The sequence below is a fragment of the Pagrus pagrus genome (assembly GCF_965226575.1).
Source record: "Pagrus pagrus genome assembly, chromosome: 2".
Lineage (NCBI taxonomy): Eukaryota > Metazoa > Chordata > Actinopteri > Spariformes > Sparidae > Pagrus > Pagrus pagrus.
In genome coordinates, this window is record NC_140186.1 from 3474744 (window position 1) to 3487476 (window position 12733).

At 42.9% G+C, this 12733-nt stretch overlaps 1 protein-coding gene across 1 annotated transcript in view; it reads right to left on the reverse strand.

Annotated features, from left to right (window-relative positions):
• Positions 1 to 12427, reverse strand: part of LOC311274977 (slit homolog 1 protein-like) — a 59692-nt gene extending 47265 nt beyond the window's left edge. The window contains exon 1 of the mRNA XM_084383108.1: positions 12170 to 12427. Coding sequence (XP_084239234.1) covers positions 12170 to 12417 — 248 coding nt within the window. The 5' untranslated portion in view covers positions 12418 to 12427. The remainder of the gene's footprint in view (positions 1 to 12169) is intronic.
• Between the last annotated feature and the right edge of the window lie 306 nt (positions 12428 to 12733).

Genomic DNA, 12733 nt, shown 5'->3' on the forward strand with positions numbered 1-12733 from the left:
ACAATAGCCATGTTCTTTTCAAGTTTATTATGATAACATTAGATATTTCTGAAATGACTAGCAATGAAAACAATGTGCTGCCCTCCTCTTACAATACCCTTGTTCCAATATGTTAGTTTTCCATAATCATTCCTCCTGTCCATGAAAACATTCCCTTAAGATGAATTTTGTAAGTGATGCGAGTAAAAACCTTTGTGTGCAAAAATGAATTCTAAAGTCTGGCCTAGAATAACTTAGCAGTCGGAGTTAGAGGCGATCTCTCCGAGTTTTATTCTTTTCAGCACAAAATTCCATCTTTTTGTTTCCCTCGACGGTGTTTCCTCACACAGCTGCGGCTGAGCAACAGCAACACGAGGGAATTTTGTCCCGAAAAGACTAACTTTGGAAAATCCCCACTTGATTTGACCAACTTAGACAGTGTGTGACAAGTGTGTGTGTGTGTGCATGTAGGAATATAAAGCATATCCACTCGAGACACCTCCTCTGCTGGTAATGTTCTCCTTGAGAACTTTTGCTAAGACAGCTAGTAAAAAAAAATAAAAAATCATTATCGATTAATTTCTTGGTACTTTCAGGCTTAATTGATTATCATTTTGTCTGTAAAGGGTTAGGAAAAAATGATACAGCTCATTATGATTTCCAAGAGAGTCAGGGTCCACGAGTTTGTCCTCCATTGTTGTTTTGGTTTAGTCGGAGTCTGCTGCTGATCTAATCTGATAAACTGCGTCCACCATTGATGGGCCTCACTGTTTTTGAACATGCCATCCTCACCCTCTCTCTAAGGAGCCAGCAGAATTAGAGAGTAGAGTATCATAACGACAGGGATTTAGAAAAGCACAGACCGCTGCCACACCTTCTGCCTCCTGTCAGTGATGGATTGTCAATGGATGCATGTTATCGATCCCAACATATGTAATGAACATAAAACATAAAGTGATCAACATGATCTTTGGCCAAAAGAAATCTGGTAGAGAGTCATGGCAGTGTGTGTTGCTTTGGCTCTCACAGCTGCTCAAGAAAACCACACTCTCCATAAAGTAACTGCCTTGTTCTGTGCAGCATCACACAAGCTGGAGAGGCAGATTGCTGCACTAGAGTCAAGAGGATGCAGGAGGAGGTAGTTCTGAGAGACTGGGGGGGGAAGCAGAAGCAGGGGATTGGCTGGGACGTAGGGAGGGAAGGATGGATAGAGACAGGTCGTGGCGGGGGGTCCAGAATCACTCCCTGGATGTGTGTGAAATTACCCCGACAGTTAGACCGCACAGGCAAAACAAGCATCAGGGGGGAGAGGGATGTACAGTACAACGAGCGCTGACCACATTGTCACACACTATGACAGCATGTATAGACACTCAGAAACAAAAAAAACATCAGCCGCTAATTGCAAAATGATCGTAAGATTTGTCTTTGTTGGATGCGGAGAAGGAAAGAGACACGAGGGGCGAGAGGAACACAAACCCAGCCCTGATGAGGCGTGGTTAATTGAGTTTTGTGCAGCATGGCGGGGTCAGGGGTCAGCTGAGCGACAGACTCCCCTCGAGTGGCGACTCTGCCAAACAATAGCTCATTAAAGCAGAACGCGTCTCACACACACACACACACACACACAACCACAGCCTCAGTGGGCAGTGAGGCAGTTGATCCGCTCAGCTCTGCTCTCCACTGTTAGATCTGACATGGAGGGAGAACAGGAGGGGGGCGGCTGAGGAGCATGATGAGATATGTGTTGTGGGCACGAGAGAAAAAAATTAAAACGTACAGTAAATAGAAACCCTTATCCTGAAGCAGAGCTGGGTATCAAACCTCAACGCTGTTTGAGTGCATAAAGTAGAGGATCAAAAACATGTCGAACATCAGAAGATGCCAATGAACGCTTGGTCAAAGTCTTTTTACTAGTTTACTTTGCTTACGTTGACATCATTTCTATATATTTTTCCAAATGAAAAGAGCAGGATTTTGTAGAAAAACATGATTATAGTCATCAAACGAAGGTGTAAGTTGCTTTGACATCAGTACAAAAACTCAGACATCATATTGTCACTGGTATTGGGAAACGTTTTACCAATTTACTGGCGGACAGTGAGTGAATAGGTGAATTAATATCATCGTCAGCCTTCAGCAAGTACAGGTGAGCAGCACACCAGTATCTGTATCTGTTCATCCAACTAAATTATCTGTATCCTTATTCGTACTCTAAATGGAGGAGGGTTTAAACCAGCAAGGTGGAACTAACCAGAAGGTGTTCATTTAGGCCTGAAACTGATATGGGTTGATTAGAAGTTGCTAGAATTGATTAAATATTAAAAAACTATTCACAAAACAGCCTCAAGATGGAGCAGAGATTTCAACATTAAGAGAACTAGTTTTGTAGAACAAGTTTTTTATATATATATAAATTTGCAACCAAGTGAGGACTGTCCTTCATGAAGGGTACAGATATTGGCACATTTTACGCAGATGATACTTATACTCGTAAAAAGTACATTATCTGTACCGGGTACTTGTTCTCCACACAAGGTTTAATGAGCTGTCAATCCTTTGCTAGCACTGTATTATGAGTCTGTCCCATGTTTTTGTTGGGAGCATGCACATTATATACAATCCAGTTATTCCATATCTCATATCCATATCCTCATACTTCCTCTTGAGTTATGATTATCTATTATTATTATTATTGTTACTATTATATTTTTGTCACAACATGCGGCACATTGGAATGATGGCACATGTGAACATGAACAAGTTGCATCCAGTGTGTGTAATAAAGAGGCACTACGCTACCACTCATCTTTCATTCTGAGTGTCAAATTCTGTGAAGCAGCCATCACAATGTGAATAAATACATTATTCGTGCACTTTGCCTTTTAAGGGATATTTTCTATTCTTCAGTCAGACAGATTTCGTGATGGATCATTAGATGATTGTCTTGGGCTGCATCGATTATCACAGAATCGCTGTATCGTGATACTATCGTTATCGTGGGCAACATATCGTGACATGTTGTTACTCTGCGATTCCCACCCCTAATGGATTCAACATTTATTTTTTTGAAATGTAAACAATCTATAGCTCAATCGAATCTAAACAATATCTAAAATTGAATAGGATTGTTAAAATATTATATGTGGTCAAAAATAGGTCAAAATATTGGCCACTAACAGCTTCCGTCCGAATCTGCTTTTTAAAAAATCCTTTGAAAGACCTACATGAACACGCAGTGCAGCAGGATGCATTTGAGCATGCATGTGGCCCGATCGATGCAAATGGATCATTTTAATCTGCGAATCAATTGAGCATCTGTGCAGGATGCTGGGACCAGTGCAGTATCAAGATACAGTGGTCACGAGCATAAACAAAATCCTCCTTCCCACACGACCACAGTCTCTGAAGAGAGAGGGACGAGCAGGGCAACAGTATACAGTCTCAACTGGTCTGAATAAACAAGGAAGAAACCCAACACTTTCCTGCTCCATCACCTATTTACTACAAATCTGCAGCCTGCTTAAGATGGATGAGTTTGTGAGTTACAATCTACTTCTATGACTCACATCTAAAAACAGTGTTTCTGAAGCTGGTTTGGATTACATTCGGACAAACCACGCTGCAGTCCTAGTGGAAGCGGCTGATCCATGGTCCTAATCACACTGTCAGGACCCTGGTGTCAATATTTAGTGGAAAACCTCCATTAAAATGGCCGCACTCACACCAAGTCAAACAAAGTGAAGGACAGAAATCCACAAATACCATGGTAACTGCTCCAAACACTTCCCACAAACCCTTCTTAATACCTATTCAGAGCCATTCTATGCAACCCTGGGGTGGTTTCTTTCTTTGTCTGGTCATATGAGAACAGAGCGATCAGTACAATGTTGCTGAGCGGAACATTTCCAACCAGCCCTGGAGTGGTTCATTTGGACCAAAATCCGACCATGACCAATATCCCACCCAGACATTTGAGTAAATTAACCAAAAAAGTGGCAGCAGCAAATATTCTGCTGATCCGAACAAACTAATTTTCCCGACCAGGAAAGAAAACCGGCTGTTATTGATAAATTAAAACACAACTATACTGTTACAATTACCAAGTCAACACAAGGCTGTACTGCAGATGTAAAAGCAATCTTCACTGTCACCTTCTTCCTCCTCTTTCCCTCTGTAAACCCTCCTTCACACTATCATCCTCCCTCTTTCCCCTCCATCACCAGCTCTCGTCCTTTATTTTCACCTCCCTGCTCCCTCCTCGTCCCCCTCCCCGACAGCCATAAACAGCTCTTCCTCCCTGTTCCTCGTCCTTCTGTTCCCTTCTCCTCATCCCATCCTTCTCCCCAGATGCAGCACAGAGGACGTGACTGATATTAGCGACCACACACACACACATTCAGGTCTAATGACACTTCATTAGCGGCATCTTTCCCACTGAGGGGCTGCGGGGGAAATGTTGAGATAATTATAAGAGACGGACAGAGAGAGGGAGAAGCTGAGGTGGCAGTCAGTGGTAATGAAACTGAGAAACGGTGTGTGTGCGTGTGTGTGTGTGTGTTTGAGACAAGGAGGGACTGTGGAGTGATAATGAAACATAAGACAATAATTCAGCTAAAAGAAAGAGATCAGCTGACATATACTCAAAGTTTTGGTTACTTTTAGGTTTTAAGATACTTTGTTGCTCAAAGCACTGAAAAACTACATTTGTACATTTTTGAGTTCTTTCCGGGAAACGATGTCCAGGTTACTCAGGATAATCCGCAGACCTCGCTGTGGACAGTCTCCAAGTCTCGAACGAAACATTTTCACAGTGAGGTCTTTCATTTGTACGGAGCTGTCATCACCAGTGAGGCCGACATTCCTTTGTCATTTTGAAATGAAGTTCCCATGAAGTCAAAATCAGTTGCTCTATGACTCATCCAAACATCAGTATCAAGCCCAATAATGACAAAAAGTCATTTTTGTTAAGTATTCTGAATGATATTTCACAGTTTTAATTTCCTGGAAACTGGTTAAGAAATGTTGTTGACTCGTCCCTCACTAGGGGGCATAACTAGTTTTGTATCCAATAAGCGCTTTCTGAATTTTTATGATGCTACCACAGATGTATAAGGAGAAGCCACAGCGTCACCTGAGTGGAGTGTTTGGAGTGACCGTAGTTCACTGTACTATAACAACTTCAATTGATTGACTGATTTAGTTTGAAACAGGATTATCGGGCTGCTCTGCTTCTACTCGGGACAGTTAGCCTTACTTGCTGGTTAGTTATCGCTAACCAGCAGCCATCCCATGAACACCTCCGGACCAGGAGCGTATGCAGCGTCAGAGAACAACAGAGGCCAATTTCAATACCGAGGTGATTAATGGAGTTTCCTGATAGACACTAAAGTAAGGTCTAACTGCTGCTACAACGTAGCTGCAGTCAGGTGTCGCTAGTTAGCTTCGTTAGCCATGCAGCCAAGTAAGCGCTCCAAATTGCTGACTTAGACCCGGATCGCCAGGAGCCAAAACCTGCAAGAAAACCACCACATTACTGAGTCCTGTCTTCAAATCGGCCTTTGTCTTCTCAGCGACTGTTGTGGTTGCCCAGGTTTAACTGTGTTCACTGTGAGCTGCCAGTCAGCGGACCACTGGCTCCATGGCAGGCGGCATGATACACTTTCATTGGCTACTGAAAATGTCAATCAACAGCCATGACGAGTCCCTCCATAGCTGCCTGTTTGTACAGGAAACATATGCAGATGCAAATAACACTCCAGTGGGAACTTTAAATGAAGAGCTCATTTCCTCACTTCAGGACATTAGGAAATAAAGATGCTATAGTAAATAATAACTGAAGCAGTAGTTTGTTAGTTTTCATTATGTTGGGAAACTTGGAGAGGAAGAGGGATATATACTTAACACACAATGAAATTAAACATGAATTCAGAGGTTTCAGGAGGTGTTTGGTTTAGGTTAGGTCAAATTAAATCTCCACTGAATTAAAGTCAGTGCAATCATAATTGACAAAAAACAGAACTGTATGTTTTTTCCTCTGTGTGTGTTCAGTGTCCAAGTGTGCATGAGACACCTCAGTTTCTCACTCTCTGCACAGTGTGTCAGACACTAGGGCTAATCCTCCTCACACTCAATTAGTTGCCTCGCTAGCAGCCACACATAATGAAACACACACACACACACACACACACACACACACACACACACACGCACACACAGATACATGTGTAGCTTGATTAATATTTTCTCAATGAGTAATGGCCAATTTATATAATGATGCATCCAGAAACATAAATAAACAGACACAGTCAGAGAGTGCGGTGTTTGAGTTTTGGGTGTCTGCACAGCCACCACACTACACACACACACACACCCACACCCACACACACACACACCCACACCCACACCCACACACACACACACACACACACACACACACTCGAGTCTGACACAGACGAGTCTGACACAGACCTCGACCTGCACTTTCTCACTCTCTCCTGTACGTACAAACACACGTCGACAGAGTTTGTTTTAACATTTCCTCTTCCTGGTTTTATGTCGGGTTCGTTTAGGGTCAGGCAGTGACAGTGAAAACTGGCTGCTTCAGAATCAAACTCTGTTTGATACCTGCAGCTAGTTTTTGTTTGGCTTGACACAAAAGACCCAGTAGAGCCTGAAAAATGTCACATCTCACTTGGTGAATTTATTTTGACAGGGTTGGTGATTGTTGGAAGAAGTGGGGGGACGAAACAAGACTGTTTTTGTTTTTTGTTTTTTAAGTTTGAATAAACTGTGTTTAACAATGATCTGTGAGGTAAAATGACAACAGATTGTCAACAGAGTTTGGTGAATTTGAGGAGAGCCATGAAACGCCTGTTTCTGGTCCTCTAACAAAAAAGAGCGTACTGTCTCTGCCTCGATCCATAATGTTGTTGGACCATTAGAATAACAAATTATTCTGTCAGTGGCAAGAACAAGCAGCTTTAGTTGACGCTCTCTGACGGGCGAGGTTGCCCTTAAGGATTACGTTGCAGCCCATTGTTGCCTGTTTTGCATCTGCTGATGTGATCTCCTGGACCAATTCCAAAACTTTTCGTACATGTAAGTCATTTAGACACCGAAATATGTAAAAAAATAGGGCCAAGGTTTAAACATTTAAAAACCAGAATCACCCTTTGAGTACTGTATGAGGCTAACAGTCTGGATTTCACCTGGGAAAACACTCATGAACACATCATAAGTGTATTCACAGATATCCTCTCTCTTTCTCACACACTTTCTCTCGGCTCAAATAACCATGCTCATCAGGGCCCACAGGGGCATCCATTTTTCAGCGTTGCCATGACAATCCAACGAGGAGGGGGTGTTTAGTTTAACTGGTGCAGTCACCTTGATAAATGACCCTCTTATTGCCGCCTGTCTCCCAGGGAATACAGTACACACACTCTGTCTCCCTAACACACACACACACACACACACACCACTGATCTCTCCCCCAGTGGCTAGCTGTCCAGCTGACACACACACTCAGATCACTTTACATGCTAATTGGGCGACAAGCCCTTTAACAAATAGCTGTTTAATGAGTTAGTCCTCTCGGCTGCAGGGCAGAGCCTGTCTGAGTCCACAGGACGGGAGACGAGAGCTCTGGGAGGACGAATCAACGGTCAAGAGGTCACACTGGATGTGTTTACATGCGCGGAGTAACCAGTCATTGAGTGAAGGTCTTATTCTTTTTAAGGGTCAGTTCACATGAATCAGAAAAATGTATATTGAGGTTTTTGAGATAACTCTGTTGCACCGCCATGTTTCTATGGCAGCCCAGAATGGACAAGGAAACACTGGCTCAGCGGGGGCCCTTTTGTTTATTTTGCATTTTTCACATTTTTAGCGGCCATCATTAGTGATGGCGGGACGAGGGGTATTCATCTGGTTGCAATATGCAATCCCATCACTAAAAGACTAGGGTTGGACTGATGGACGATGCCATCATCCATTGCTGATGGCTGACTGTCATCGGCCACTGCGCCCTCTACCACAAGTTAAAAGCCCCTCGGCTGGGCGAGACAGTTGGAGGTTGCCCCCAATAACGATACAATCGAGTTCGTATGAAGTACTTCCTGCCAAACAAACAGTCCATCTGCAAAATGCTCAACAGCCTGTTCCACTGATTATACAGAGGACCAGTGACATTGTTTCTGAAAGGACACACTGCTGTCCAGTTTTCCATAGTTACAAATCAGTTTTTTAAGACAACAAAATTTCATCCAGCTTCACTGCGTTGGGGTAAAACTGAAAATACCCGAATGGCTAGATAGCACTGTTGATAAGTTAATAAATATGTTTTGTTTTGATTTTCATTTGTGTGAAAAGACAATTGCTGCTGTTTATATCTGAGGAGACGGACTTCTGAAAGAAATGCACTAATATTTCAGGAAATTGTTTCAGTCTTACTATGAGTCAGATTACCCATCCAACCATCCATCAATTCAGATCTCATATCTCATATCAATTTAATTTTGTTTGTCACGTACAGTTATGGGATTTGTTTGTCCCAACTCAGGACAGACCAGAAGCAGGGATATACTGTTAGCTCCACCTGAATGAAAATGGAAAAACATGCCATCCAAAGCTGACACATTTATCCTAAAATGTTTAGAAATTGAAACACGAAGCCAAGACTTTGGGGTTTGGCGCATTTGAGCTGTCTTGTTGTAACTCTAACATGTACAAACACAAAGGAGTTTTTGATAGAGCAGCAACTAGCCTTTCTCATGCAACGGATAAAGAATGTGCTGAGTTTCTTTATAATTTTACGTGCTTTATTAAAAAAATACTTAAGTAAATCAGTATCTCAAAATGAAACAAAATGTCTTTTTCACGCGTGATTCCTTTGCTTATGCCTGATTACAGAGCCTTAAATTCCTGCCAAGATTTGCTGAGAGACATGTAAGACTTCTTGTTAACGACAGACCAATCACTGCTTGCGATTTACAACGACCTGTGTGATGTGCAAAGGTGAGCCAGCAGGAAAGGCCAATGACCTGCTTCCTGAATCATCAAAACATCAAAAACTATGGCATCTGAGTGGTTACAGTTGCGTGAGAACAGCACGTTGTTTTTTCGGATTAAATGCCAAATTTTTGCCTGATGCTGGTCCTATCTTATAGCTGTTGCAGCGGGCCAGTATCAGGATGACACTGTGTGACCGATCCTGGCATAAACTGTCAAAAAATCATGAATTCGCTTTAAAGTTCGCACCATTAATAACACCTTCCTGCTATACTAAATGAAACAGTAGCCACATTTATGCCAATATGACTTAAGGCTGATCTGTCAGAGGTATTTTCTCCAGTGTCACTTTGTACAAGAAAAACCTTCAGCAGAGGAACGGTTACCATCTCCGCGATTTAAAAAGACAAACGAGCAAGTGGGTCTGCAGGCTCAGAGTTTTTTCCAGGCCATTTCTCTTTGACCAGCGGGCCCAAGCCTTCATCCCCGATCATAAAGCTATCAGCCTCAGAGGGGAAAACATCCTCCACGCTACAGTAAACCAGAGAGGAGGCAGGATAATGTATCTCTGCTGGCACCCCTGACAATCATCAATTATTCACACACAGGCACTCTAGAACCTGAAATAAACACACACACTAACAATGTACAAACACATACATGCTATACATACAGTACACACTGTATAGTGTATACACTTAGAGCGGGAGGGAAACAGATTTTTGAGAGTGTTTCCTTATTTATATACACAAAGGTTTTTCTTGAGGTTAGAAGATGAGAGTTTCTCCAGTACAAGACTTGAAGATGTAGGTGACATGCTTTGCTTTTCTGGCTGCATTTGTTTTTGTAAATAATTGGCAGGAAAGTAGATGTCAGACCTGCTGTTACAGTGGAGTTAATAACAGTGGCCGTTCATCAGAATCAAACAGCCGGAGATTGTCCAAGTACCAGCAATTTGCACCAACATTCAGCAATCACACGAGGAGAAATTCTCTGCAGTGAAACCAATTAAGACGCCGACTGTGTCTCAGCAGACCAATCAGCAGCAACGTCACATTAGGTTTTCTGATTAAAGAGGAATGGCCATCAAGGTTTTTTTTAAACTGGAAAATTTGTTTTGTTCACGCTGCTTATCTGGCTGTTACAGGCACTCTTGGAAAACACAGGACACCACCAACCAAACCAGAAAAAGATGAAGCAGGTTGGAAATATCAGCTGGTACTCTACATGTGCAGATATGATTCAAGTGCTAGTTTCAGCGGGCCAGCCGGTGACAAGAAGCAGGATTCCTGAAAGTCTCATCTAAATTGGATCAATAGGAGGGCAATATCATTCAGTTGTTCAAAGTCAAACTTTTAATTATGGTGACGCGTGTCATGTCTCAAAGAGGCATGAAAACTGCATCTGTTATACCTGTGACACAATCCTAGTACGCCACCATTTTGCGCATTCACACCTACGGTTAGGTTGCCCTGATTCTTGTTGGGGTACAGGTGTAGGGCGAAAGGTGGGCTACGCTCCAAACGGAGGTTTTTCAGAGGTACACTTCAAACCGGCAGTTATGAGAACTCTCTGGCGTTTCAATGTATTATGGCCCTTTTCTTTATAACTATAGCTAACTAGCTAGTAAGTTAACCTTACATTGTTATTACTGATTTGTGATTTGTCCCACAATCTGACGTATTTAAATGTTGCATTCTCCCCCTTTGATGGCATATAACGCAAGAAATTTAAGTAAAGACCAGCAGCGACGTTGCAGACTGGCAGGGTCGGAGCACAGGTTGCTGATGTTAGCCTATAAATCACCACCAGTGGCCCGCTGATGAAGCAGTGTTATCATTTTTTTATTTGACTACTTGATTGATGGCGTGAAGCGCGCGTCGATCAGACAAAGGGAAACGTCGTTGTGATAATACCAGGATTGTCACAGGAAAACAAGAGAAAACACCACAGGTGCAGACGGTACATTGAAAATGTCCGGTCACATCTGTTTAGATAGACGCCATTGATGACGGCTGATGATGTATGAGGGTCTTGAAGGGTTATCCCATTTTATAGGGTTAGATTTCAACAACTACCCCTTGTCACTCTGTTTTGAAGGGACTTATCACTTAAAAACCGACGCGTAGAGGTCAAAGTTGGACATGGAATTGAGACTGAGAAAACAGTATATAGTAGGATCATCAGAAAACTGTTGAAACACTGTTTAAAGACCAAACCAACCATCAGATTTTTTGTCAGTGATGGCTTGGGTCTCCCTTTTTAGTGATTTGACAGTCTCAATCATATGTACAGCTTAAAATGTGAATTACACAAACACCCCTAAGTTATGTGATGATGTACATCCGCAGTACACTTTGTTTTCTCCATTTTACTTTCAGAAAAGACTTCAACTGACTAGAACAGAGTTTTAAAAAAGAGCAGAGAGGAGAAGGAGATGATATCCTTGAATTTTTTTCTCTTAATGTGAAAGGATTTCTGAACTCTGAGAAATCCTGAACTGAAAAGATGGAGATTCAAAGAAAATTACAGAAATATTAAGAGTGTATTTGCAGGGAACAACTGGAGAAAAGAGCAATGATGCTGCAGACCAGCACTCTGAATCCTGCGTGTCAAGTGGAGTGTGTGTGTGTGTGTGTGTGTGTGTGTGTGTGGGTTTACATGCATGCTTGTGTATGTGATATGAGGTTAAACAGAATGATAGAGGAGACACTGCAACAAACCGCAAACACAAAGATACTGTGAAATAACTGCAAACAGCGAGAGTCTCACTAATAATTAATTTGATCATTACACACGGACACACACATGCGCACACACACATACACACACATGCGCACACACACACACACACACACACACACACACACACACACACACACACACACACAAATCCTGACTTTTCTCTTCCTTCGTCTATATAAGTTAAATATGTGTAAAACTTGAAAACAAACACAGATATATGTACGTTTGATTATACTTGTGAGGACCTTGTTAGCCTTACATACAAACCAAGCCTAAACCTAAAATCTGGTGTTGAAACCAAATCGTTCGGTGCTCCTTTAAGTGAGGAGCAGCAATATGCCGTCACTTTGAAGGATTCCCCTCATCTTTCCATCTGGTCCTCAGAAGTATAGAAAAATATGAACACACACGTGGTCAGAGCATGACTACTCACAGCCTCTCAGTCCCTCTGGGGATGTTTTTGGGTATGGAGTGGATCCCCAGGCCATGGCAGTCCACCGTGTTCCCCAGGCAGCTGCAGGGAGCGGGGCACGCCTCCACATCTCCCCGTCCGGCCACCAGCACCAGGACGCCCCACGCCAGCATCGTCCGCAGCCCAGACCGAAAAGCCCGGCCTGGGGCCGCCGCCGCTATCCCACAGCCTCCTGACCCAGCTCCATCCCCGCTTCTCCCAGCAGGCATCCTGCTCTCCTGCAGCACACTGCAGAAACCAGCCGACAGATCCTTCCCCTTTCCTTTACCTTTTCTTCTCCCTGGGATGACTGACCACCACCAACCACCACCACCTCTACTACCTCTACAACCTCTGTAAAAAATGCTGTAGTAAGAAAGTGCAATGAGTCAAATGCTTGAAGAGGCAGCAGCACAGCCAGGTGAAGTTCAGCTCGGACTGAACAGCTGCCACTTGATCCCAAAGTGGCCTTTCAGAGAGAGAAAGAGAAAAGGGCAAAAAAAAGACAAGTATATCCTCTTCTTCTTGTCCCCGGCTTTAGAGCTC